The sequence below is a fragment of the Parambassis ranga genome, chromosome 7 (genome assembly GCF_900634625.1).
Source record: "Parambassis ranga chromosome 7, fParRan2.1, whole genome shotgun sequence".
Lineage (NCBI taxonomy): Eukaryota > Metazoa > Chordata > Actinopteri > Ambassidae > Parambassis > Parambassis ranga.
The window spans coordinates 6,984,418-7,010,288 of record NC_041028.1 but is presented as its reverse complement, the minus strand read 5'-3'; the positions used below and the strand labels follow the sequence as shown (position 1 = coordinate 7,010,288).

At 41.1% G+C, this 25,871-nt stretch overlaps 3 protein-coding genes across 5 annotated transcripts; 1 reads left to right on the top strand and 2 right to left on the bottom strand.

Moving 5' to 3' along the window:
- The first annotated feature begins 1,637 nt into the window (after positions 1 to 1,637).
- Positions 1,638 to 13,027, top strand: pkp1a (plakophilin 1a). Its single transcript, XM_028410829.1, has 15 exons — positions 1,638 to 1,971; positions 3,860 to 3,981; positions 7,797 to 7,979; positions 8,064 to 8,245; positions 8,371 to 8,512; positions 8,730 to 8,937; positions 9,131 to 9,299; positions 9,420 to 9,537; positions 9,787 to 9,954; positions 10,046 to 10,222; positions 10,487 to 10,640; positions 10,736 to 10,919; positions 11,012 to 11,096; positions 11,509 to 11,617; positions 11,748 to 13,027. The coding sequence occupies exons 1-14, from the start codon at positions 1,794 to 1,796 to the stop codon at positions 11,581 to 11,583; spliced, it is 2,145 nt and encodes a 714-aa protein (XP_028266630.1). The 5' UTR covers positions 1,638 to 1,793; the 3' UTR covers positions 11,584 to 11,617; positions 11,748 to 13,027.
- An 895-nt stretch (positions 13,028 to 13,922) lies between these two features.
- On the bottom strand, positions 13,923 to 19,439 carry tnnt2a (troponin T type 2a (cardiac)). Of its 2 annotated transcripts, none has more exons than XM_028409302.1 (15): positions 19,302 to 19,439; positions 19,157 to 19,226; positions 18,984 to 18,994; positions 18,462 to 18,479; positions 17,265 to 17,321; positions 16,157 to 16,186; positions 15,936 to 15,960; positions 15,677 to 15,740; positions 15,484 to 15,600; positions 15,313 to 15,390; positions 15,124 to 15,234; positions 14,922 to 15,031; positions 14,749 to 14,839; positions 14,628 to 14,668; positions 13,923 to 14,129 (listed from the first exon to the last, which is right to left on the bottom strand). In XM_028409302.1, exons 2-15 carry the CDS (start codon positions 19,192 to 19,194, stop codon positions 14,096 to 14,098), a joined length of 825 nt encoding a protein of 274 aa, XP_028265103.1. In that variant the 5' UTR covers positions 19,195 to 19,226; positions 19,302 to 19,439; the 3' UTR covers positions 13,923 to 14,095. The 2 variants fall into 2 exon arrangements, with proteins under 2 accessions (XP_028265103.1, XP_028265104.1); XM_028409303.1 differs by having other exon boundaries at positions 18,462 to 18,476.
- Positions 19,440 to 19,713: 274 nt separating this feature from the next.
- lad1 (ladinin) lies at positions 19,714 to 25,517 on the bottom strand. 2 transcript variants are annotated; one of them, XM_028411068.1, is made up of 14 exons: positions 25,346 to 25,517; positions 24,612 to 24,797; positions 23,968 to 24,265; positions 22,925 to 22,998; positions 22,555 to 22,705; positions 22,152 to 22,244; positions 21,822 to 21,865; positions 21,703 to 21,745; positions 21,494 to 21,537; positions 21,316 to 21,382; positions 21,012 to 21,146; positions 20,833 to 20,922; positions 20,237 to 20,338; positions 19,714 to 20,013 (listed from the first exon to the last, which is right to left on the bottom strand). In XM_028411068.1, exons 1-13 carry the CDS (start codon positions 25,381 to 25,383, stop codon positions 20,255 to 20,257), a joined length of 1,347 nt encoding a protein of 448 aa, XP_028266869.1. In that variant the 5' UTR covers positions 25,384 to 25,517; the 3' UTR covers positions 19,714 to 20,013; positions 20,237 to 20,254. The 2 variants fall into 2 exon arrangements, with proteins under 2 accessions (XP_028266869.1, XP_028266868.1); XM_028411067.1 differs by having other exon boundaries at positions 19,714 to 20,104; positions 25,346 to 25,516.
- Positions 25,518 to 25,871: the final 354 nt, after the last annotated feature.

Sequence of the window (25,871 nt, the reverse complement as noted above, 5' to 3'; positions counted from 1 at the left end):
TTACCATTTCATCTGCACAGTATTTTATGTTCTGTTCATTGTATGTCTGTTACGCCATGTCTGTCATGTAAATTTAGCCTTACTGTAGTTTATTTACTTAATTTTATCTTAGTTTTTATCTTATTGCATGTTAATTGTTATATGTTCTTTGTATGCACCAATCACTAAGGCAAATTCCTAGTAATGTGAACCCCCTTCACTTACATGGCAATAAACATGATTCTGATTCTGATTCTGATTCTGATTGGTATTGATGTGCAAGGTTGCTGTTGCTGTTCATGCTTCCTTACATTGTAGCAAAGCTTTACTTACACTCAGCTTGCAGGTACTGTTGAGGTTTTGAACCTGGAAAGCTGTTGTTGTCTGTGTCTAGGCTCTTTTAAAGCCAGACATTCGTCAGAATGTTATCTGTGAAGGCTAGACTTAGCAACGCCGTGCTGCCAAAACTTCCAAGTGGTGATGAGTGAAGCCCTGGGTGTGGTACAAACAGCCAATGCAGTGAGTGAGCATAACTGGTTGCTCATGGCTATTATCTCAGCTTAAATAAATGACTGAGTAATGCATGAGCACCAGTAGAGGTTCTGAGAATTTGACCAATCTGACTTGATTGACACATGATTTTATCTTTTCAATTGAATCTAATCTATCAATGCATTGTCCTGAGCCTGTAAGCTCACCTGTTTAGACAGTCTTACACATATGTTAAATAAAGGTCTGACTTGTCTCAGATAAAACCTATATGATTACTGTACTGCAAACATAAACACATCCACACATGCACATACATGGGATACTATAGGTACGTTGTTCACACATGACCCCTCTGGTGCCTTAGCAGTGTTGAGGCAAAGGGTGTGGTGGGAAAATGTCACCTGTAGAAACCTAGCCAAACTAATCCGGTTATGCAGAGATCATGTGATTATATTATCACCTCTTTTCTTCCCCCGTCCTCCCAGGCCTTTTTCACCTCAATCTCTTCAATCCCTCCCTCTTTTTTCTTGGCTCAGTGCGACTCATCCTCACTCTTCATGTCCTTGAAAGTGCCTTGACATTTGAAATATGAGATTATAATGTTCATTCTAATCCAGCTGTGCACTTGATGGAATCAGACCTATCATAATGTAAGCAGCAGTTCAGTTATGGATTCCACAAAAACCCACACATATGTATAAAATCAAGTTATAATACATCCATTATTTTTCAAGCTTTATGAGTTGTACTTGATTTAAACTCATACTAAAACCATCACATTTTAATTAAGGAGAACATGTTAAGTTCAAGATGGAGGCTCATTTAGGAACAAGTTATTCTCCAGAGAACTAGAAGTAAAGCGTTCACTTCAGGTTGTAACAATGTAGGCCACCACGTGACTTAAACTACGTCATGTGTGCGTTGTAGATGTTTACGTTATATAAAATCACAAAACACATGAGTTTGTTGATGCTTCAAACTTTTTGTTTGTTTTATGCGCATCCTTTTTTGCGCCAGATTCTGCACACTGCGCCTCTTTTTGTGTTTTTTTTCGGCCTGCCCCTCCTTTCACACCACACCTGCATGTGAACCCTTCTCGTCTATACTCAGTGGGGCGCGGTCTGGAGGGTGGAGTCCACCACCACCACTACCTCCTTCTCCTCCTCCTCGTCGTCCTCCGCCGCACTTGGAAACATTCAGCCGGTTTGCATTCTTGGCACGCCTGCCGGATTCGTTGTTGCGTTTCTCCAGCTGACCTAGTCTTCCTGGAAGCTTGACTAAAGTCGACTCCTTCGCGGGAAAAAGGGCACCGACTCGGGAAGATGATGGCCCCGGAGCCGCTGCGATCGGCGATGACCATCGGGAGCGCGGAGGACACTTCGCTCGCGCTGCCTTCCGACAACAAGCTGCGTTCGAAACAGCAGCGCGTGCTGGATCAAGTCCACAGCATCAAGAGGGGCAAGTCCAAGCACGGGAGGAACGGCACGCTGTCTCCATCAAGTATGCAGATGAAGTTTGTTATTGACTGTTATTTATTTGTCACGTTAAACAAACATTTCTTAGCTCGTGTTGTCAAAACAACAGCTCAGTCAACTTATACTTTTTCCTCTTTCTGGAGAAAGGTGCGTCACAGAACTTCTACAGAAGCTTCTGCGCATCCTCCAAACGAACCAAACACTAAACAAGCCTGTAATTTATGGAGGCTTCAAGTGGTTTAAGAGGTTTCAGCTAGTTTACTGAGGGGAAAAAGTGACTGGTTAAATATGATTACTGACAGGTCAGAGGTCATACCTTGAAGGTACATACCTGACAGTGGTAGGTGTGACCAGAAACTCCAAAATATGCTCTTTTCTTGTAAAATGGTTTAAGTAGCACTGTCAAGCTGAGTTTAACCTGAGCTGTGTCTCTCTCTTGATATGCAGGCCACTGGCGTACACAAACCTCACACACAACACAGTAAAAATTAGATTTTAGTCTTTCAAAACAACTTTGGTATTTGGCTTTACTGCAGAGGTATAATAGATCCACAGGGGGGATTGAGAAACAAAATATCTTCAGCTGAAATGTGTGCCAGGAGTGTGATGCAGCCACAGGGTCAGCAGAGTTTGTTAGTCATCTGTAGGCTGATTTACTGTCCTCACTCACTCACGCTGCTTGTTAATGTGTCAAAGTAAGTTATGGTGAAAATAATATGTGGTCGCATTCAATGATTGCAAGTGATGGATTAAAAACAAAAATATTCAGCTTTGCAGGTTTTAAACGGCAGCATTATCTTTGTTTTTCTGAGAAACTCTTTATTTTCAGGTGTGTCTGCTTTGCACATTGAAGAATTTAAAAAGCAGTCCTCTTAAACTGAAGGCCCGGCTGTGAATACTGTAGGTGTGAAAGCAGAGTGATGAAGATAAACAACCACATGGTCGGAAGTGCGCTCACCCCAGAGGCTATAATGATGCCTTTAATTCAGGAAAAAACGCACAATTTGCAGCTTATTAGCCTCTTAGAGCCATATTGAAGTATTTCTGTGAAGATGACACTGTAAATAGAAATAATCTCTGTCCAGTCATGATTTAAGTGGTCATTGGATTTTTGATTTTGCTCAAAGCGGTTAAAGCCTTAGGCCTCAGTACTCCCAGCAGATGGGAAAGCATTCCACTAAAACTAAACTGCTTTCTCCCACACGTTAAACTGTCCACAGCTGTGAACTATTGTCTTTAACTTTCAAACCCATTATGTTGAAGCGCCAGCCAGCCGCCTCAGCACATAAAATTGAAACAAGCTGCTTGTTTTGAAACTAGGAGCAGCCTTCAAGAGACAAACTGTGTTTATTATGACACTATAGTGAAGATTTAAGGCAGTTCATTGGGTGTATTATCCTTTGCGGACTTATTTCATGTTCTGAAGTTTAGGAAATATGCATACAAATGATGCAAGTAATACACAGTGCAGGAAAATAGCATTTTTTGAAGAAACAGCTTTTTGACAACTGGTTATTCCATAATTTGGCACCTGTAAATCTTAAAAATGGACCTCTGCAATTTAGGTGAGCAAACATTTGAGTAAGAATAAACCAGTGGTTTTGTTTTAGGACAATTCTTACACTCTATTTCCCTTCCTGTGAATGGAAACTGTTGATAAAATCATATTCGAAGAGGTGCGGTTGTGAATACTCAGAATTGGCAGTGAGTCTTTCGTCATCTTAAGTCATCCCACAAGGCAGATAACACTCTCATGTTGTTATGCCGTTATATGTGATGGTCAGTTTGAGGTGTGTTTTCAGTTACATGGTGTAATGACTGGATGTGTTGTGTCTGAATAAAATCCTGTATTAGTCTTGTGTCTGAGTGTCCTTGTGGTTGGTGTGTCTCTCACACTTTTTTTCTTTTAACAGGTCCGACTTCACAGATTTTGTCACCAAACAGTGAGTTTGGAACATTCAAGTTTTCCCCATTCAGTGTCAATGGCACCGTCAGCCGCAACAACTCCAACATGTCATCACTCTACAGCAAATCGGTAATTGTTCCCCTCTTGTAATGCCACCGCTTACCTGTTAATCAGATCAGAATCCTGTCTCACTTTCTATTATAGGATAAAAATCTTACTAAAATCTTCTTAGGAAGTAAAGTCTTACTCCCAATTATGTGTTATATCTGTCGACGTCTAGTTCTATTACCTTTCGACAGAAGCTTTGATTTTTCCAGCTTATGCTAAGCTAACCCAACCATCTGCTGAACACTTGAGCATGAAAACGTTTGGCAGACCTATAATATATCTTAAATAGGTTTGCATGTATGCATGTGAGTAACCACTGATATGCTGCAGCACTGCAACATTTTTAAGATGCACCTAATTGCTCCCACCTTTGCCGAAATTCTTTCCAATGTTTGGAAACTGCTGTGGTGATGAAACGCCAAGCCAAGTGGGAGGGGCCACTTAGTCATCTCCTGGTTAGGTAACCTGCTTGTCAAGGTTTTTTTTTTCTTGGCTAGACTGAATAAGCTAGTGTCCTCCCACAGCACAAACCTCTGAACCAATTACATGATATATGTGTATTGTGTGTTTAATTACACTTAAGGCAGTGTCATGTTTTGGCTGCATATCTGTGTGTGCTTGAATTTAAATTGTAAATCTCAATTTTATTCCTGTCAGTAAGAGGCAGGGTGAGGCTGACACATCTGTAATACTAGGCTGTGGCAAATTTCATAGGATCGTAACGTTGACTTTTTGTGAGTGTGTGTGTGTTTAATTATGGTTTTGCTCAGGGTTGACCTGACCTGACCTACTGACAGTGAGATGAGGCATGTGAGGGGAGTGTGTGGAAGTGCCTTTGCTGACACTGATTATCATTGCAACATGAAATTCCTCTCTGTCAAACACACTGTGTTTTTCCAAAATTCCACTGGTTAAACAAATTCATGCCGTTCTAAGAAGACAGGCACAAAGAGCCTTGGGGGCTTTTGTAATGATGACATTGTATAACTTGTTATTGAGTATAACATACATTTTGCACTGCTTTGCTGAATGAAGACAAAAACGCCTCTAAGAAAGCCAAGCCATCCTTACATGCAGTCTGTCAATGATTCATTATGATGACTCAAAATTCATAATTTCATGATTGGAAATTTATAGACAGTACATATTAACAGTGACTTAAATCCTGTAAATGCTACATTACTGTATTACACTATGCCTGTGAATCTGTTTCATACTGTTTGATGGGACTTAATCTCCTCATATTCTATTATAAAGTCCATGTGCTTGCTTGTCTGGAAGTGATGGCACAGCCATGATGGTGTGGCATGGCTAACATGATACAGACAAAACTCGATGGGTATGCATCCACTGTTCTCATTGCTTGTTTCTTATTTGCTTGTGAGTGGGAAACAAGCTGCTTCAACAGCTTTAGTTGTTTAATTTGTCTAGTCTCCTTCCACTTTTCCCACTTTTTTTCTCTACTAGTTTCCTTCATGAAAACATGAAGTCAACATGAACTTTTTTCTGACTTCATCCAAATAAAGTGGACACTGCAGACAGGAGATCCACCGGTCTAACATTGTATGACTCTTAGCAGTAGCAGCCTCTTTCTCCTACTCTTCTCCTATTCTCAATTCTCCTGCACTGTCTTCTGCCCACTGAAGTAGTACAAATGTTGATCACATTTTTGAGCAGCAGCTCCAGTCCTCCAGACCAGACCTGGGCAAAGTACGGCCCGCGGGCCACATCCGGCCCGCTTGCGTCTTCAATGCGGACCGCGGACTCGTACACACAATAAAAAAAAAAAGAAGGCATCAAAAGTCAGCTGTCAGCACGGCATTACCGGTAACGTCTTTCCAACCCTCCTTGTCTCTTCCACGCTGCTATACTGCTTCATCCCATCTACTCTTTGGAGAGACACGGTCGCGCTGTGTACACTTTAAAAATGCTGCGCGACTATGCTGAAATGTACGGTAAAGCGAGAAGAAACGCCACGGCGCATTCAGATGTTACCGCGGTGCTGCAGCCGACATCGTCATCTGCTCTTAAAAAGCTCAGACCTTGTCCAACTTTCAGAACTTTGGGATTGTTTTTAAAATTAGTTTTAACTCTAATGGTTTTCTTCTGTAAAAATATCTTCACATCATCTGTGCTGCTCTGTGCGGGAGTGTTTTTCAACATACAACCAGCACACACTCAGTGGACCTGGACACACACAGAGGACAGAGGAGAGAGCAGTAAACACACAGACCAGTTCACATCATCAACTCCCTCCGCCACACATTGATTCTGAGCCTTTTTTCCGCCAATGCGACTTTATAATATCGCTATCTTTCCATTCATTCAACTCTGCGCAACTCTCTCTCTCCCTCCCGTCCGCGTTCACACACACGTACACACATAAGCGCGGATATGTTCACAGAGAAGACGACCAACGTTCTTGATAATGGAACATCGCACCCTAACTCAGCACAGACAGAGCTGGTAACGCAGCAAACATTATAGGTGATTTAAGGTGAAACGCGGTTGCGGTTGAGATAAACTACGTCATATGACAATAGTCACATATGAATAATAACATCAAAAGCTGTTTTATTAATCAGTTAGTTGCCTTTAGTAGTTCCATATATCTGATTATAGTATTTATGCTATTAATGTATTTATGTGGTTATATCACATTATTTATTTTAACCTTTATTTTACCCGAAAATGTCACAAAACAAAACAAGAACAGGCTGATATATGAGGTCAGTGTTGACTTCATATAGTGAAATAAAAACCTTCAGCTTCAGATGTTTTTGTATGTTTTTGTGGCCCTTTGCTTTTCTAATGGAAGTCTATGTGGCCCTCGCAAAAAAATAATTGCCCACCCCTGCTCCAGACGATGCTTTTGATGTCACCTCGTAAACTATTTCTGGCAAGTGAATAGGGGGTTCTTACAGCGAGCTGCATGTAGAGACAGTAGACATTGTTGGTTTACACACACTAGCTAGTTCGAATGGTTTTCCTGTGGATATGTTCCTAAGTTGGAACATCATGTTTGTGGTTGTGTGAATTTGCATACCTCTGTCTTGTATAGCCTCTGACATAAGGAAGTGTATGGTGACTCTTAACAGGCTCAACCCAATCAATATAGCATGCAGCACTGCTAGAGTAAACAGTTTTTTCAAACCCCTTTTACTTGGCTGATGTATTGATGGTATCTAGGAAACCAGTCTGGTTTGAAACAGGAAAGAGAAGGTATGCAGCACCGGTTTAAACTCCTAATGTGTGTGCATGGGATAAATCCCCCAGGTCAAATGTTAACTTCACTGTGGCAAGCAAAGTTTTTTTTTCTTCTATCATCTTACTGGTTAATAACTTTGATTTTTAAAAGCGAGTTAGAGAGAGAAAGACTGCCTCATGATTAATTATGTAAAGAGTATGAAGACATGTTTAACAAGCTCTCTGCATGATCAGTGTGAGAAACTGCTCCTCCACACTAGCAGTCTTATAATGCAAACAAATATTATGTTACCTTGGCTTGGGTGATTGTTTGCTGTATTGTGTTCAACATAAACTGAGCAAAGCAAAGCGAAGAGGTATGCTGGTGTCAGGTAAAATTCCTTTGCCTCACGTTACAGGGGATCTCTTTGAAAACTGTTCGTGTGGAAAGTGGTTTACTCGCTTACTCTGTTTCTTTGTGACCTGATTTTTTTTTGTATAGAGAAGGCTTAAAGTCAGCCTGATGGGTCCCTAAAGGCTAAAGGCCTCTTATAGTAGTATGTTTTAAATCAAAATGTGGGTCTGCATTATCCTTGTGTGTTCTATGTGCAGTACATGAACCTCCTAACCTGCTCATTCTTTTGTTTTAGGTAAGTAGTAAGAGAAGTCGTAGTCTGTCCACTAAAAGCATGGGAGGAAGATATGTCAGTACCTCAGGCGGCGGGGAACAGCGTGTTTTCTCTTCCTTGCCCTGGGGAACCAACGGGCTAACACCCAGTCGCAGTGACCCTAACTTGGCTCTTCCTATTTCTCCTGCACCTGGAACCGTCATGGTGATTAGTTTTTACATGTGTACACATAAAAAAGCAAAACAGCATTACACAGTACTGAAATGGCATTCAATATGCTTTCTTTAGAGGGCCAAAGGACAGGCAGCTATGAGCCAAAACATCCGTCAGACTACGGTAAATAGACAGAGCACCACTTCCATGACTAATGTCACTCAGACGAACAGCCAGACACGAATGACTCGGCCACCCTCCATCCAGTCTCAAAGTGAGGGGAAAATGGCTACCCTTAAAATAGAGCAGAAATCAGCGTGAGTTCACTTTTCTCCTCTGGCTCTCAAATTTCTCAAATATTTCCTATTATGTATCAAAGAATGACACTTTGACACTCACAGCAGTCCAGTGTTTTTAACTTCCAGCCTGTGTGTTTGTGCAGATCGAAGAGTGCCACCAACATACCAGACCTGACCCTGAAGGAAGCTGTGGAGTACTTGTCGCACCCTGAAGAGAGTTACCAGCAGTGTGGAGCCACCTTCATCCAACACACTACCTTCAGCGAGGAGCGCTCTAAACCAGAGGTGTGAGCGGTCACACACAGAAACACACTGAGCAGGCTTCCCATTATTATTTGCAGACACACCCTCTGAACATGCACACATATGCTGTGACCTTTGTGTAACTTGCCTAGAGGGAAAGGGAGATCTGTTTATAACTCTCACTGCTGTCAGTCTGTTGCCACAATGTTTAAGTCTTGTTTTGTCTTCCTCCCCCTTACTCCTCTATTGTGTGTTGCAGGTTTTACAGCTAGGGGGCATTCCATTTCTGGTGACCCTGCTACGAAGCCCTAACACAGGCGTGAGCCAGGCTGCTGCTGGGGCTCTAAGGAACCTGGTTTTTAGGGACCAGAATAACAAGCTGGAAGTTCAGCACTGTGGTGGTATAGCTAAGGCTCTGCAGCTGCTGAAGGAGACAGATTCTACTGAGACTCAGAAACAAATCACAGGTAGGAGGCAGCACCTCAGAATGTAAGGTGAAAGAGTATAAGAATATTACCTGTTCCTAAACTTATATAAGGTGTGTAGAGTGTTATAGTAGAGCCATTCATGTTCATCAGTTTCTATTTTATTCCTCAATTGCATTTAGAAAATGCGGCAAACTGCTATTATATATTATAATGAATGAAATAACTTGTGTAGGCCTGCTTTGGAACCTATCCTCTGCCGATGAGGTGAAGGAAGAGCTCATAGCTACAGCATTACCTGCGCTGACTGAGAATGTGGTGATTCCATTCACCTCCTGGTCAGAAAACGTCACCAACAGCCACATAGACCCTCATGTCTTCTACTGTGCCACAGGATGCCTGCGGTGAGATCTCTGTCAATGATGCAGAAAAGTATCTGTAGAAGTGGGATTACATGCTTGAGATCATTATGCACAGTAAAAATGAATTAAGCAGTGATGATTCAATGGTGTGTATCTGTGTAGGAACTTGAGCTGCGGCCAGGCAAAAGAAAGGAAGGCAATGAGAAACTGTCCCGGCCTCATCGACTCCCTCATGAGTTACATCAAGTCTTGCGTGGCAGAAGAAAACCCGGATGATAAGGTAATTCTCTGAACCTCTCATCAGATGAATGTGTCCATCAATCACTAGTACTTGTGAAGTTGGTGTGTATGTGTCCCTAAACTTATGTCTGCTCTATAGAAGAGCTTACACAGCCGCTTTTTGATAAAATAGTAGATTGTAATTGGTCTAAGGTGTTGTCTATGGGGGACAGAGAAAGAAGATATTTGTATCAGTGTATGCCAGTAGGAGCTTTAATGTATTATTCTTCTCCCTGCTCCTATTTCCTAGTCGGTGGAAAACTGTGCATGCATCCTCCATAACCTGACCTACCAGCTGGAAGAGGAGTCCCCTGAGATTTTCAGCAACTTCTACCCCTCACAAGACGCCCAACTTCAGGAGAGGAAAAGCCCAACAATCGGATGCTTCAGCCCCAAGAGCAGCAAGGCTCAAAAGGAGGTGCGCATGAATCTCAACACCTTCGACTCCACCTGTTTTTTTGGCAGAAATATGACCAGTTAATTTTAATTGACTTTTTGTCTTCCCGCAGTTTTCTTTTGACATGGCTCGTGGAATGCTAGAGGACAGCGCCCCGTCAGGTGCGAAGTGGCTGAGCCACCCTAAAGCAATGGAGGCCTACCTCTCCCTGTTGGGCTCGTCCCAGAAAGATGCCACTCTGGAGGCCTGCTGTGGTGCTCTGCAGAACCTTACTGCCAGCAGAAAAACCGTGAGTACAAAGGAGATAATTAGCAGGCTTAGTGTTTAATGTTGTGATAATAGATAGCTGGATTATGTCAGATTTATTTATGAAAAACTGAAAACTAGACAGACGGCGCCACAGTTTACAATACAAGATTGTGAGAAAGGGTAGAGCTTTGTCAGCAATAATTCACATTAGCCGAAGGCATGGATGTTACACTGCTTACATGGCATATTGTAAATGTGAAGAAATTACACTTTAAAGTTGTGTTTTCTTGTGCTTTTGTTTCAGGGGTCCAGTGTCATGAGTCAGATTCTAGTTAATAAGTTCAAGGCTCTGTATCACATCTCTCCCATGTTAAAGTCCCCGAACCAGACGCTGCAGAAGTCTGCCATGTCCCTGCTGAGTAACATGTCTCGGACCAGCAGTGTGCAGACCACTATGGGTAAGATGAACCAGTCACTGGAATAGCTTGTCTGCCTGTCTGTCTGTCTGCAGGTACATAGCCCACATTGAACTGATGTACTGTCTTCATTCTAGCAAAGCAGATTCTGCCTGAGCTCAGCGACCTCCTCTCCAATCCCCGAAAAATGGGAAACTCTGATGAAACTACAGCAACAGCTTGCAACACAGCACGGAAGCTGTTTTTGGTGGGCAATGATGTCAACAAGAAGGTCATCAACAAAGACCTGGTTTATTCACTGTCAGAAATCAGCGAGAACAAGTGAGTTTTTTTGATTTGGCCATGTGTCTGTAGGAGATTCAGCTTCCAGAGACTTCATGAGCATTAGTCCGTTTCCTTCCCTTCTGTTGTAGGTCTTTGCCCAAAGCCGGCAAGGCAGCTGGAGTGCTCCTGTACAGCTTATGGAATGAAAAGACTTTGCAAGGCATTGTGAAAAAGGTGAATAAGCACTTCTTCTATTCAGCCAACACAACATGCAAGCTTTGTATTCATGTGCTCACACTGTCTTGCACAAGCAGTAGGAGGCTCAGATGTGATGAGTGGGGTTTGAGTTTGTCATTACTTCTCTGGCTCACAGTCACTTTCCCTTCTGCCACACCCAAGGCATCAGTGAATACAGAAACAATTACACTGGAATCCTGGCAGGCCGGTTTTCAGTACTGTCTACTATGGGAAGAGGTTTACCTGGAAAATAGGAGAGAGTGAAAGAAATTGTATTTACAGTAACAACAGCATAGCTTGGACCTGTTACAAATTAAGAAAAAGGTGAAGACGTTGTTGTGCTGTGTGTATGCTTGTGTGTTTTGTACGACACTCTGAACTTATTTCTTTGACATTTTTTGATCCATAGCTGGGCATAAACAAAACTTGCTTTATCAATGACATCACCACAGAGGCCCTCCAGTCAGGGCAAGTCATCGACTAAACATGACGTGACGACTAACACTGCAGCCTGAAAGGTAGGATTTCCTTCTAAATCCTTGTAGCTATGTACTTTCAGATTTTAAAGCTCAGTGGGGCCTGGATAAGTATCATTAATAAAGTTTTTTTTTTTTAATCTGTGCCTCTTTTTTTCCTCTATGTGCTCAGGCTTGTGCTTCAGTTGCAAACCTGCATGTACAGACACTGCTGTGGCCTCACCCTGCATTGAGAGAAGTAAAAATTACACTCATTAAGTATAATGTTGAAAGATCATTAGTGACTCAAATACACACTGTACAAAAGACCTTTTAATCTGATGAATAATCCTGCTGTGCCTGTATTTAATCTGTATGTTTCTCTCTCTGTATATAAAAGTTTAAGTGCATTTTTGCTTGGTGGAACATGTGCGAGCTCAAACCTAATTAGTTATGACCTGCCAGCACTAATACAACAAACGTGTGTTGTCTGCAGTGATCATTCAGGTTCTGTTAGCAGTCGCTAAAGAAAGAGACATTAAAAACTGAGTAACCAAATATATATGAAATAAATGAAAAGAGTATTTGCTTCTTCTTTTTTTTCTAAAATAAATAATATAACAAACTATACAAACTAACAATTTTTTTTAATTGCTGCCTTGCTTGGTTAATGTAAAGAGTGTATAAATGGGTCCAATATTTACTGATGTTTGTTTAAACGAAAACTGCCCAAATCCTTTACTATAAGAGACAAACTAAAATTTGGACAAGTTTCGTGGTGAGCTAAAACAATAAGAAACGTGGCTGGTTAAATTTATATAAAGCAGAACAATGATACAGCTAGGCTGTATTTTAATGGGATAGCTTAACAGCTATAGGTCTTAGAAAATGATCTTACTGAGTGCCTTCTACTTTGTGGAAAAGCTCCTCTATTGAAGTTAACTACTAGTATGATACATAATATTTGTTCCATTGTTTGCTTATAAATACTGAGGAAGTGGACAACTTCTGATCTTACTGATTGATTATTTATGGTCAGCTTTATCAGCGCTGTCCTTAATGTTATTGAGTGAGATGATGAATGGGCTGTTTGCTCTAACAGATGGCGATCTGTGTCTGTCTACAGTTTTTATTTAAAAGCATTTCTGGTTAGTGTACCTATACAGCCTTAAGTGTATCTGCTCTCATAACCAAGCTGCAGTCTTGTTTTCTGTACACTCTTCATCTCTGTGATGAGACCAGTTGGTTGACAGATGTGGGCATCTCCCACGTCCCCAAGTGTCAAGGCAGAAATTTTTTTTTCTTTCTGTTTTTTAGCTGAATCTGTGATGAGGTTCATCTGCCATGTGGAGGATTGATGTCAGTGTTTGTTGGAATGTAATTTTTGGAGGTGTGTGTGTATGTGTGTGTGTGGCATTTAATTAGAAGCATTCCACTGTAACTCGTTCTGTACATAGAATAAATAAAAGATAAGCAGGCAACTTTGTGAGGAGTCATTTTGTTTCTCTTATCACCAAAAATAAAAGAGAACATGTTGAAAGATACTGGAACGATTCCTTGAAGATCTATTGGACTAATTATTCTCCTTTGTTGTGTGTTTTGCATTTTGTTCTGTGACTAAGAGGGAAACTATGAGAAAACATAATGAGACATCACTCAGCCTTATGTGTGAAAATGGCTGTGAGGGGAAAGGGAAAAGCTGATTGTAAATGTTTTAGCTTAAAGTTTGCTGGTCGGTTTCAACATGTTTCAACAAGATGACTGAATGAATCACAAGCTCCTTTTTTACATCCTTATACTCACCGAAAACTGTGAGGTAGACGCTTTTTCTGTCTGATCTGGTCAACTGATAATGCGTCACTGTCACACAGTGGATGCATTCTGCTTGTCCAAACATGGTCTTTATTGACCAGCTATAAATCACGCAGTAAGACATTTTAAAAGTATTTGCTAATGCATATGATTTTAATCTGATTATTTAATAAAAAATAAACGATGACTTTAAGTGAGTTTTCTTAGGTTCATGTTCGAACAGTTGAGGGACGTCTTTTGATTGAGGATCCATCTTTGTTCATAAAAAAAAAAAGATTTTCCCACGTGGATCCTGTGTTAGGAAATTGATTCATTCTCGTTCAACGTTTTGTATGTGTATGAATATTGGGTGGATGTCTGGGCATCAGCCCAAGAAGTGTCAAGTCAGCCCCGGTCATGTCAGCGCCTGTCTCTTTGTCGGAGTATGTCTCTTCCTGTCTTTGCTCTGGGCTTTCTGCTTTCAGATCATCAAAGCTCTCTGTGGAGTTTTTTTGTAAGTATAATAATAATAAATCATCCAAATGCATTCATTGAACTGAAAGAGCAAAAAGGCAAGTTAAACGGATGTGGGTTTTATTTACACTCATAAATCTTTATCCCAAAGGATAGGAATAAAAGAAAACAATAGAACTGGGTTGAATTAATACAGTAGGAGAGGACAGGTGAGGTGTGGCAGAAAATCTAGGGCTTGAGGCTTGAGGCGATTTCTGCAGAATGGGGCTGATGTGTCTACTTCCTCAGGCCCCTCTTGGTCCTCTTGGATCTGTTGAGAACAATAAACAGGAAAAGAGGCCAGAGAAATTCACACATGGAACTTCTGATGTGGTAAATTCCTCGAACACCCATGAGACACAGCGACAGACATTCCTTCTACTGTCTGTCACTATATCTTTGACAGGTGTGTTGCCCTTTGACAGGTGTGCCGCCCAGCCCGACAGCCAGCTCGTCCAGTTAAAACATGCAACACTGGAGGAATTCTGAAGGCATTTTGAAGAAAATTCGAAAATGGCTAAGGACGAAGGGGTGGAGCCCTCCACTATATATGTCCCCTATCCTAAGAATGACAAGACTCTTCAGTGTTGCATCATCTGAGTTGATGCAACATGCCCTGCTCACGCCTTTGGAGATCATCAATCAGAGCAGACTTAGCTTTCCATTAGTCAACTGACCAGTGCAGGAATTTAAGGTTTCACCAGCTTAGCTTACAGAGACATCATTTTTAGTTAATTTGTTAGAAAAAACATTCAGAATTCACTCTTACGTTTTCTGATGGTCGCTCACACGGTTTCTCAGCACGTTAATCTGAAAAAAACAAAAAACAAATGTTACACTAACAAGGTCCATTAGCCTTTAAAATATGTTGTATATACTGCTCCGCTCACCTCATATTTCTGGCTGGCGAACTGATACTGCAGTTCAAACTTCTCTGCCTCCAGCTGGTACATCCACTCCCAAAGCTCCTTAGCTTTCTCCCTGAGAGAGAAGATTCTACAGTTATGCCCAGAGATTACTTTCATAAAAAATGCATTATCTCTTATGATATTCCTTAACCTACTTGAGTCTATCCTGACTCATGTTCTCTATGTCCAGAGATTTGCGTCTCTCACTCAGGATCTTCTTCTTCTTCTCTCTTTCTGTCTGCCTCTTACCGCTCCGTTTTTCTGTCTGTGAAGAAGTCGTACAGTTTATTTCTCTAGGATCACTCACATATTTAAGTTCAGTGAAACCCCTTCTTTATAAACCTTCCACTCACTCACCAACTTTTGCATGTATCCTCCAAAGTGGAGGCTGGTCAGGGTCTTCTTCTTCTTTGCATCATCCTCTGCCCTCTTCTTGGCCTCCTCTTCCTCCTTACGGGCTTTCTCCTCCTAGAAAATGAATCCAGAGAGGACTGAAGTATGGGTTACTGTGTTGAATGCATCAAAGCACCTGGAGGAGGATTTTACCTCAAGACGCTTCTGACGCTCTTTCTCTCGCTCGCTGCGGATTCTGTGCTGCTCTGCTCGCTCTGAGCGACGCTTCTCCTGAATAACACATGGAGATATTTGATGTTGTGTGTGTGTGGTTGAGGGAATTGTATTAGATCTGTCTGGCTGGCTGTTGCGTAGTGCACTTACAATCCTATCTTTAAGATTAATAAGCTCTTCTTCTTCCTTCTTTCTGCTCTCAAAGTGAACCTCGATCAAAGTCTGAAGCTCCATCAGGTCTTTCTCCATCCTCTTACGATGTATGTCCTGCAGTAGAAAATGGTATCCACTGAGACACAGCAACACAAGAGTATCAAAACAGGTGTTTAAGTGTGTCACTTACATCAAAATCCACCTTCTCTCCATCTGGAATCTTAGGAGGGATGAGGTTTGGCATGATGAATGGCCTGAAAGAGAAAAAAGAAGTTCTAGGTTGGACCACTGCATGTAGAGGGAATGTGTGCACACTGTATACATGTTTATCATCTATGGCCCTTGCATAGACGCTACTAAATTTACAGTTTTATTTTTATTTTTGTAGCATGATTCTTGACTGAAACATTACAGCCTGTTAGTACTTTGTTTTAAACTGGGCTCCTTACTTGAATTTTGGTTTGGCTTCTTCTTCTGTTAAGAACATGAAAAACAGAAACAAGACAGACAGAGATGAGCAAAACAATTGCGCGTAGTGTGTGTGTGTGCGCATGTGTGTGCATGCTCTAAAACAGATGGATAGAATTTCTAGAATGATTCAGTCACGGTTGAGTACATGTATTAACAGTGCCCAAGGTGTGACGGCATTCATTTAGATAAGCTGTATCACCTTCTCCCTCCTCTGTTTCTCCATCTCCATCTGGAACCAGAATGAAATACACTGGTCAAATGAGTAAGCACTGGAAAACAGAAGAGCTGACAGGCAAAATTATACGGCAGGGCACCTTTAAAGAAGGAGAACGAGCAAAATAAAATGCCAGGTGCTGTCTGCTTATCGGTGTCTGCATGTGCCATAAATAAAGTGTTGCATCATTTGCCACATATCATAAACACACATGCGAAAGAGACAAGTCTAGATAATACACTCGAACTCACCATACAACCAACATCAGCCAACGTTTGCTCGAAGGGAATGTCGTGAGATATTTAAATGTAAAGGTTGTTTGACAGGATGCTTCTTTCTTTCTTTAAGTCAAAGGTTAATGTGTTTGTGCTCACTTGACCTGTGACAGTAAAGTTTGGAAAGCTTATAACTTATTCTATGGTCAATTATCTTTTAATTGTCAATATATCTTTGGCTAAAGAAAACACAGTTTCACCAAAAATCAACTTCTCCTCACTAGAAACAGTAGACCTTGCAACAAATTCAAGCTTATAAAAATGTTTGCATAGCAATGGGTCCTCTAGTGCTCAAAAACTGACCACTGGCATCCAGTGCTGCGAGCATGGCTAAAGCTAACCTGAGCAGGCAGCAGAAATGTTGCATTAGTTTTTGTTTTTCAAAAAGTCATGGTCATTGACTGTGACACATCAGCTAACAACTCACAGGTGCTTCACGGGGTGTTTGCTGGTTGGAAATGATAAGATAAAATGAGACAGAAAGATGACAGCATATCTGACTAAACAGGATAACAAACACCTAATTCTGACTAATAGTTGAGAGCCTTGAGCCGAGGAGGAATGGGAGGCCTGAGAAGTTGAGTCGTTGTATCCGTCTGATGTGACTAAGAAAATATTATGCTTGTCTTCAAGTGACTGCAGACTGTCACATACCAAAGTGAAAGGTGAGATGGCAGATCATCTTCCCATTGGTCTATGACTGCATGCATTCATCATATTTACAGTGCTGTCAGTACAGGCCCATCAATACATTGTGTTGCTGTGCTTCACATTCACAAACAAAACTCACAGTAACCTGCCGTGTTTCCACTCCTCACCTTGTTCTTCGGTGGCTTCCTCCTCTGCAGCAGGTTGTTCTTCCTCTTGTGCAGGCTCTGATGAAGGAGACAGTCACACAACAAGTAGTGATATGCCAGTAAGACACTCTCTTGCTGATTCATCGCCCCATTTGAAATCACTTTCTCTTGTCAACCACACGCTATTTTTCACAGACACTGAAATAAGTTGTGGCTAACTATAACCGAATGTTTCATTTTTTCTGCAATTCCTTCTAATGCAGGAGCTGTACATTTATTATGTAAGCTACTCACACACACACCCAGGAGCCCAGAATGAGCTACCTGTTTGTGGTATTTAAAGCTCAGGAACTGGAAAGTTGTGTGTTTTGTGCAAGAGGGATCATATAGCTGTGATGACAGCAAACTTTCTTCAGCATGACCTGAGGTCACCTTAACAATATGCAAGCATTTATGGGTAGTTCTTTAAAGTACACATGAAGAAGAGAACCCAGGGTTTTCTTCTCAGGTGATACTTTTTAAAATATTTCCATTAGTGACAGCAAAAGCAAACTGACTTTGTAGACAGACTTTTTTGGGGGGGTTTATAAGCTCAAGAGGACAAAAAAATGACACTTTATCCTAAATAAATACATAAATACAATATTTAATGTACATATTCATTAACTATATTTAATGGACTGTTTATTTAAAAAAATACAAAAAATATATATATGTGGTCCACAACACCTCAGTTTACTTGTAACTTTTCTTTATTTTATTTAAATCAGTTTCTGAAAAGTGAGTTTCCTCACTTCTATCAAACATCCAACTAAATCAGTCTGATATTTGCTGTCTATGGAGCAGTTACAAAAAGCATATTTAGTTGAAAGCCTAAGCTATACCTTCATCTGCCTCCTCCTCCTCCTCCTCCTCCTCCTCATGCTCCTCCACCTCCTCCTCCTCCTCCTCCTCTACCCCCTCTGCTGAGCAAAAGCACAGGGTGTGTTAGTAAAGCCAGCAGCTATAGCAAAGCAGCCAGCAGAAAGAAAAAGAAAGAAAGAATCTTAGAAACTTTGTCAGTAATGTGGGCCAGTCACAGCAATGTTATTTTAACGAGCAGCTCAGTGACTCTCACACCAGCTGCTGCTGTGGTAAATAACACTGTATCTGTCATACAACATAAACAATAAACATTTATGACCCCGAGCCTCATTAATACATTTTAGTTTTACATACCTTCAGCGGCCTCCTCTTCTGTTCCACACAGCCAAGGAAATACACAAAGATGGGAAATTACAAATAACATCACATAATGGCAAACGTAAACTGTATTTTACAGCATCTATGTAGTTTACGGTAATACCACTAATACTATATTGAAGATCAGGACAAAAAGCGTAAGTAATCATTAGAACTGTGCATTAAAAATGATTGCCTGTAATTGTTTAGTATGTTGTAAATGGTATACATGACATGGCTTAAAGACATTTACCTGCAGCTATGAGACCTGTTTGCTGAGCTGAGCTGACAAGCAGGCTGAACGTTTACAACCCACTCATTCCATTCATACACAATGCAGAGAATGTCTTCACATTCTTTTTAAATCCATATAATCGTGCATTAAGCACAGTATTTGTGAGGTTTCTATTTTAGTGTCATACACTCGATCAGTCAACATGACTTTAGTTTTATCAGTAGATCACATCTTTCAGTGCTATAACAATAATGTATATGATGACTCATGTTAAGAGTTCTTACCTTCCCCCTCCCTGTAGACAAGTAAAACACAGAATGAATTACTATCTTGGCCCAGAACATTTATAGACTACATCTGTCATCATGCAACAGTAATGTTTTATTGTTACACTAATGCAGAGACTGCATGGCTGTGCTTGTTTTTACCCAGAAACAGAAACAAATAGTTAACTTACTCCTCATACTCCTCCACCACTTCCTCATTGTCTGACATGGCCAGGCGTGTTTAGGTGTGCTGCAGGAAATCTAAACAAAGAAATGATGTTCCTCTTCACTTTATCTCCATCTTCATCAATGTTACAGCGTCTGTAAATGTCTTACCTGAAGAGATGACGATGATGATGATGGAGCTGATGGAGGAGACTGCCAATGTGTCCTCGCTTCCACCGAGAGGAGTGTCAGAGGGTGAAAGAACACAATGTGTTGTGGGGAAGAGGCTTTAGGACCTCTTGTTGTGTTATTAATAACTTTTGTTAGATAGCATGTACTCTCCATTATCACCATTCCCAAATAAGGCCGCTGTGTGCATGACTGTGGCTTGCAGTGCCAGAAAGATCCAGATAAAGCCACAGTTGTCCCACAGACACACACACACACACACTCACACCCTTGAGTGTGACACCATGTCGCTGATGAAACACAGACACACAAATATTATCTACATCCTTATCCGTCTGAGATAAGTCAAAGAATACACATTAAATAAAAGTTTCAGACAATTTGTAGTTGTAAAACATTTTATTGTGCACAAGTCCAGACAAAACACACTCTTATTTTGGCAGATTAGGAAAGAGTACTGTCATTTAATTAACATACAATCAGCCTTAAGACCTTCACCTGTTTAAAGTGCTTTAAAAATTACACAGTTAAGGCAAACAGCTAAACAAACTTTTCTTTTCCTCCTCACTCATCAAGCATCTCCCTCCTGTGCTTTAAAGCTAAAAAAAAGACATACTTGTAGAAGCAATGCAAATATGATAGAAGCCTCCCTTTTCAGTTCTGTAAAGCTAACATGTTTTATCTCATGTTCCTCCTGAGAAAAAGACACATGAAAAAACAAATAAATCAGTCAGTTATGGCATCCATTTATCTTCCATATCTCTTCAGTGGCCACATTCACAACCCTGTGAGACACACACAGGCTATAATTTATCATTGGATACATACATTTTCATTTCATTTACAGGCTTGTTACAACTACATGCTGTAAGTGGCAGTATGTGTAACTACATGTAAAAACAGCACAGTGTTCCTACCTGTTAAAAGAGCGTCCATCACTTGGTGAGTTTTCCAGGGCTGTCTTCCCCTCTGTTCTCAAACAGGCTTCTCTTACTAGTGATGTCCACGTGTCTTAAATCCTGTAAACAGAAAATAAGGTCATCACGCTTCTTTCTGCAAGGAAGAGAAACAAACACACTTCGCATATTCATATTATAACAAAAACAACCCACTAAAGTTGAACATGTGATATATTCAACATCATGATGACTATAAACATTCAGACATTCGGCCCTGTAGCAAGGACTACAGCACTTAAATACAAAAACCTGGTACACATGAATTATAATGACTGCGTCTATCAAAAAAGGAGAGTGAAAGGACAGGAAAGGTGATATTATCCTAATCATTTACATGATGAGGGGTTGCAGTGTTTAGAGCTAATAGAGAATGTAACTGGAGTCGGCTCAGTGACTGTCCTTCCATTCCTGAACACAATGAGAGTCACTCAGCACAGAGAATGACTCATCCTGTTCAACCAGCACTAGAGGAGTACTATTGCCCCCTGGCTGCCAGATACTGCACATGTACAACGCCACACAGTTTTACCAGGCTGTTTAAAGAGTGACCTTACAGAAGGATTGTGTAAAGATCCAGACTGGTTGGTCTTGTTGAGCCAGCGGTTGATGCGGTCTGACATTCCTGATGTGAAGCCTCTAAATTCCTAAAAGCATCACAGATAGTGAAATAATTTAATAAGTTCATTAATAAACAATAAAAGTTCAAAAGGTTCATTGTAAGGGATGGATGTACCTGTCTGGAAACTCCAGGACTGGTGGGGCTTTGTGTTGGCTGCTCCTTTTCAAAGAGCCCCCTCTTCCTGGACACCTCATCCAGCAGGAACAGGGTCCTCTGGGTCACATCCGGGTATCGAGACAGTTCTGATTTCTGAGAACAGACAGTAAGAGGAGTCAGTTCAACTCAAAGTAAAAAAGAGAAGAAAAGGAGAAGGGATGAGAAGAGATGAAAATCACACACATAGTATGTTGATCTATGAGGTCTTCTTTTACTTCTTTTACTCTTTATATCATATACTTGATTTACTCATTACTCTGACCTGTGCAGCCTGAGCCAGTTTCTCCATCTTCTCCTGGATGGATCGAGATGAAACCCTCTGTCTAGAACTAGAAACACAGATCCCAGATTACATCCAGCTGTGGCCACCTACACTTACTAACAATACAGTATTAAAATATTTTGAAGAAAAAAAATACAGTCACAATGCAGAAACTTACTTTCTCTGGAAAGATGACGCTTTGTTTTCATCTTCATTTTGCTCCTAGTCCAAACCCAAAGACAGACACTGTAAATGATCTATGCACGACTTTATTTCAATTTTCATTTAACTCCGGTGGTGTAGAATTAAATATTAATAAATTGAAAATTGAAAATTGAAAAAGTTTTCAATAAATTGTTAATATTATTGAAAAAAAAGTCATCTTACTGTGTTGAATTCCAGCTTCTTTGATGCCATCCTCACACTTGCGCTGCAACAGAATAAACCAATCAGCGAGCGAGAACGATACAGGGCTCCTCAAAGTGAAGAGAACGATGTTCCCTTACCTCCTCTGCAGAGGCATGTTTTCCTCTTCTTTCTTCCTCATCATCTGTGGAACACCCAGCAAACTGAGTATAAGTGACTATTTGAATGTCAGCAGTTAATGATCTGCACAATCATCCTCTGTGCTTTGAGGTGTTAGGGCGTTGACAGAGCGAGCAGCGGTAAATATTTCTTCAGCCGGAGTGGCACAAGCAAATTGAACTGATAGTCAGGCAGCTGACACAAGATTAAATCATGTTTTAACAGTCAAATAGGCAAAGTTATGTTGGCATTTATCTGGGGGTGTGTGTGTTTGCATGCATGTGTGTGTGTAGGTGTGTGTGTGTGTTTACCCTGAAAGATACAGTCCTGGAGCTCTGTCTGACAAATGCAGGCTGGGTCGTCTGTTCAAACTGTCCATTTGTGGCAGAACCATTCAGACCGGTCTAATATGAAGAAAAAAGTAACTTAAACTTCCTGCTGCATCATATCAGAATTCACTTCCTTGTCAGACTTAAGATAAGGTTTGTGTAATCATTTTTGATTGATGCTTTTGTTTAACCTGTGACTGCAGCTTTTGACATGTAAGACACTGTGCCTTTGACTCTTTTGACACTAGAGGGTGCTGTTTGTTTCATTGGATTAAAACACATCAGCAGCCAACCTATTTGACAAGCAAAACTTGGAGCAGATAATCATGTTGTAAATTATGTCATCTGACAGTGTATTTGTCTGTGCATGTGTGTGATCAACCACCTTTTGTGTGTGTCCGTTCTGAACTGGGCTTTGAGTTCTTTTAGCGGAGGGACTAAGGCAGGGTGACAAGGGGGCTGTTGGAGAGCAAGGGCTCATGGGAGTTGTGGGCCCGCTTGCAGAGGGACTCTTATCGAGTGAGATGGAAACAGAGCTGTGGAGAGAGATGTGGGTTTTAAGGTATAACTTACATTAAAACCAGAGGTACACTATGTCCATACAAGGTTAAACAAACAAGGTGTATGCCGCCTTTACATTGTGAGCAAGTGTTGTAAATGAAAAGTTATCTTATCTATAAAATCTTTGATCCCTCTGAATGACAAGCCTACAAAGAGAACAAAAGGTATAAAAAAATATGTATGTTTTCATTAACCTGACAAATTTGCGAGCTGGCCTGGATGGCGGTTTGGGATCAGGGTCTCTGCCTGAGGACTCTCCGTTCTCGTGCTAACAAAGAAACAAACAGGAGAGACAATCCACATGAGCACAGAAGCTTTTGCACAGAGACACACCTTCACATTACACAACACAGCGCCGTTATGGCCTCATTTATAGAAACACTGAATTAGAGCGGCCTGTGAGTGTAATAAAAGATAAGGTTCAAATTGTGACCTTAACCACACCTTATCAAAGGTTTAGAGATGATTTGCATGTCACTTAGTTCACTGGAAGAGCAGGAGTCCAGTAATAAGACAGGAGATAAATACTGATGCATTTTTTCCCTAATATTACATACATGTCTTTGAACATGTGTCCTCGAGGAGAGGAAATGTGTAGAGTTTTGGTTGTAGTCTAGAAAATGATTAACTCTTCCTCCGCGTGGGGTAAGAGTTAACTTGGATTAAACACACTGCTGGGTGGCACTGCTGGTAGCACTGTGTTATGACTTGAAACATTGGATGAATACTCAACAACTATTTATGGTCATCAGAGGATATGTGCTATTTTGGTTATTCCATATGTTAGCCATGAATGTAACATCTACAGCTCTAGTTATGATATTATGAATACACATATGATAATATCATGTAAACAAAGCTTTAAGTTCTCGATATGCTTTCACACATGCACTGCAGTGCCAAAATTTTGGCCCCGGACTGGAGTTGCACTGCAGACTTCACAGTGTCCAGCCACCCAGGTCAGATTCAGAGAAAGTGAGTGGTCATGATTTACCCTCAGCCCCCCTGAATTAAACAGAATGTTCCCAATATAAGAAAGTGTCTAGATTTGAATTCCACGCAAAGGCCAAACCTGATTCTCCAAAGTGCCCATTTACCATGGCGCTGCACATCATTTGCCACATGATTTGTTGGAGACATTAATGATTTCTCAAAGAGAATGCATGGCTGTAGAGTTCTGCTGTCATTTGATAGCTGTGGTAAGTTTAAAGGTCAAATGAGTGAGTGTTGTTCTTACTTGTCTGTTTGTGATGTGTGAAGTAGTGTTGCTGCCACTGTGGGTGCTGCTGGTACTGATGGAACTGTATGTGACTGTTTTGGGAGCAGGTTGTGGTGTAAACACGCTGCCATCTTCATCATCCAAGTCGCCCAGTAGCTCCACCCTGGCACCTCCTCCTCTTCCTTCTCCTTTGCTGGCGCCTGCATTATCCCCTTCTTCTTCCTTTTGTCGTCTCAACGTCTCTACGTGCCTCATCCTCCGCTTTTCATCACGAGTCCGCAGCATCTCCACAAAGTCCAGCTGCATCTGCTCCACACTGGCAAAAAAATGGAGCACAATCACACACACACCAACACACAGGTTAGTGCATGATGGATAGTTTGTAGATGCAGGTGAAAAGATCTGTCAGGCCCACGTCTGATCGGGTTTCTCTAATGAAAAGCTCTACAGTTCTGCTGTCTTTCAAGGCTGCTTCTGCTCCAGGTACACACTTACACAGGTGTTGCTGGCAGCTTCTCATATTTATGGTATCAGGTGTTATCATACATTTCAAAAGTATACAGATGACACACACCCATAGGGCAAAACTACAATCCTGTGTGTGAATGTACTCCACCACCAGAAACAAAATGAAAACATAAGAAAATTGAAGAGCTGTAAACCTGCTGAGGCCCTGGGACGTCTCACTCGAGGAGCCAGTCCCTGAGATGCCGCTGTCACTGGCGGATGCGTCAATAGATGGGGGACTGGATTCGCCATCTGAGTCAGCAGTAGTCGAACTCTTCACCCTCCTCCTCTTCTCTCTTTCTATCTCCTCCTCATCCTCCATCGTCCATTGACGTGCCAAGCTAATTAAAAAAAAACCAAAAAAAAAACCCATGCAAAACAGTGAAATCTACAGAAATGAATGTAAAGATCAGCTTGTTTTGGTTGTTAGAAAGGAGAGATTATAGCTGTAATAACCGTTACACAGAACCTGCTTTACTTGTTTACCAGCTTTTATATCTGTTAGGTCACATGTTTTTGTTCTATTTAGCCAAGTATTTTGCATCATGTTTGGAGAAGACATTGTATTTATCATTGTTAAACTCTGAACAAAGAAGTAAAACGGCACAAAATGATAAAGATGTGTGTTAAAAGCTCAACTTTTTAGCATTTATAAAGTCTTATTCCATCACCACAGTAAAAGTAGAAGTCCTGGTAATAATTTTAATTACACATTTGCAGCGCAACTATAAAGACTAAGTTATAAAATCAGTTTTGTATCCTTTTCTGGTGGTTAAACTCCTCGACTGTCAAAAGGCAACAGCTGCAGGTGGAGCGCTAAAACAGCCGGTGTTGAATTCTCTTCAGAAAAAAAAAAAAGAAAAAAAAGAAAAGCCAGCAATAATCTTACCTGGACAAAGCCGACCAGTTTTTCCGACTGATGGACATGTTGAATGTAAAATAAGGTTTTCTTTAAAAAAAAAAACTGTTTCCAGGTGTGCTTCACCTCACAGACTGAAAACAAAAGTGGAGTCTCACTCAGAGGGTGGCAGTCAAATTACAGTCAGCAAGGCACAAAGCACAGCACCTTTACCCCGGTGAAGCTCACTGAGGCATCACATGACCACAAAGGCAGCTTCCCACCTGACAGGGAGGAGGGGGTGAGAGAGAGAACGTCTCCGTGTATGGTTGATGTTTGGCAAATTGGTGTCTGTCACTCTATAAATTTGAAATCAAAAAAGAGAAGAGTATAATTTTTTGCACAAGTTTTGCTTTTCTTATCATTTCAAGCCCAGCATTAAAAGAACAGTGTGTGTGTGTAGATGTCTTTTGCACAGGGCAGTGAGTGTCTTTTGAGTCAGTTCAGACTGTTTGCTTTGTTGTGTGTGAGGCCACACCTTTCATTGGAGTATGAAATGGACTCTGACCCGTGTAGA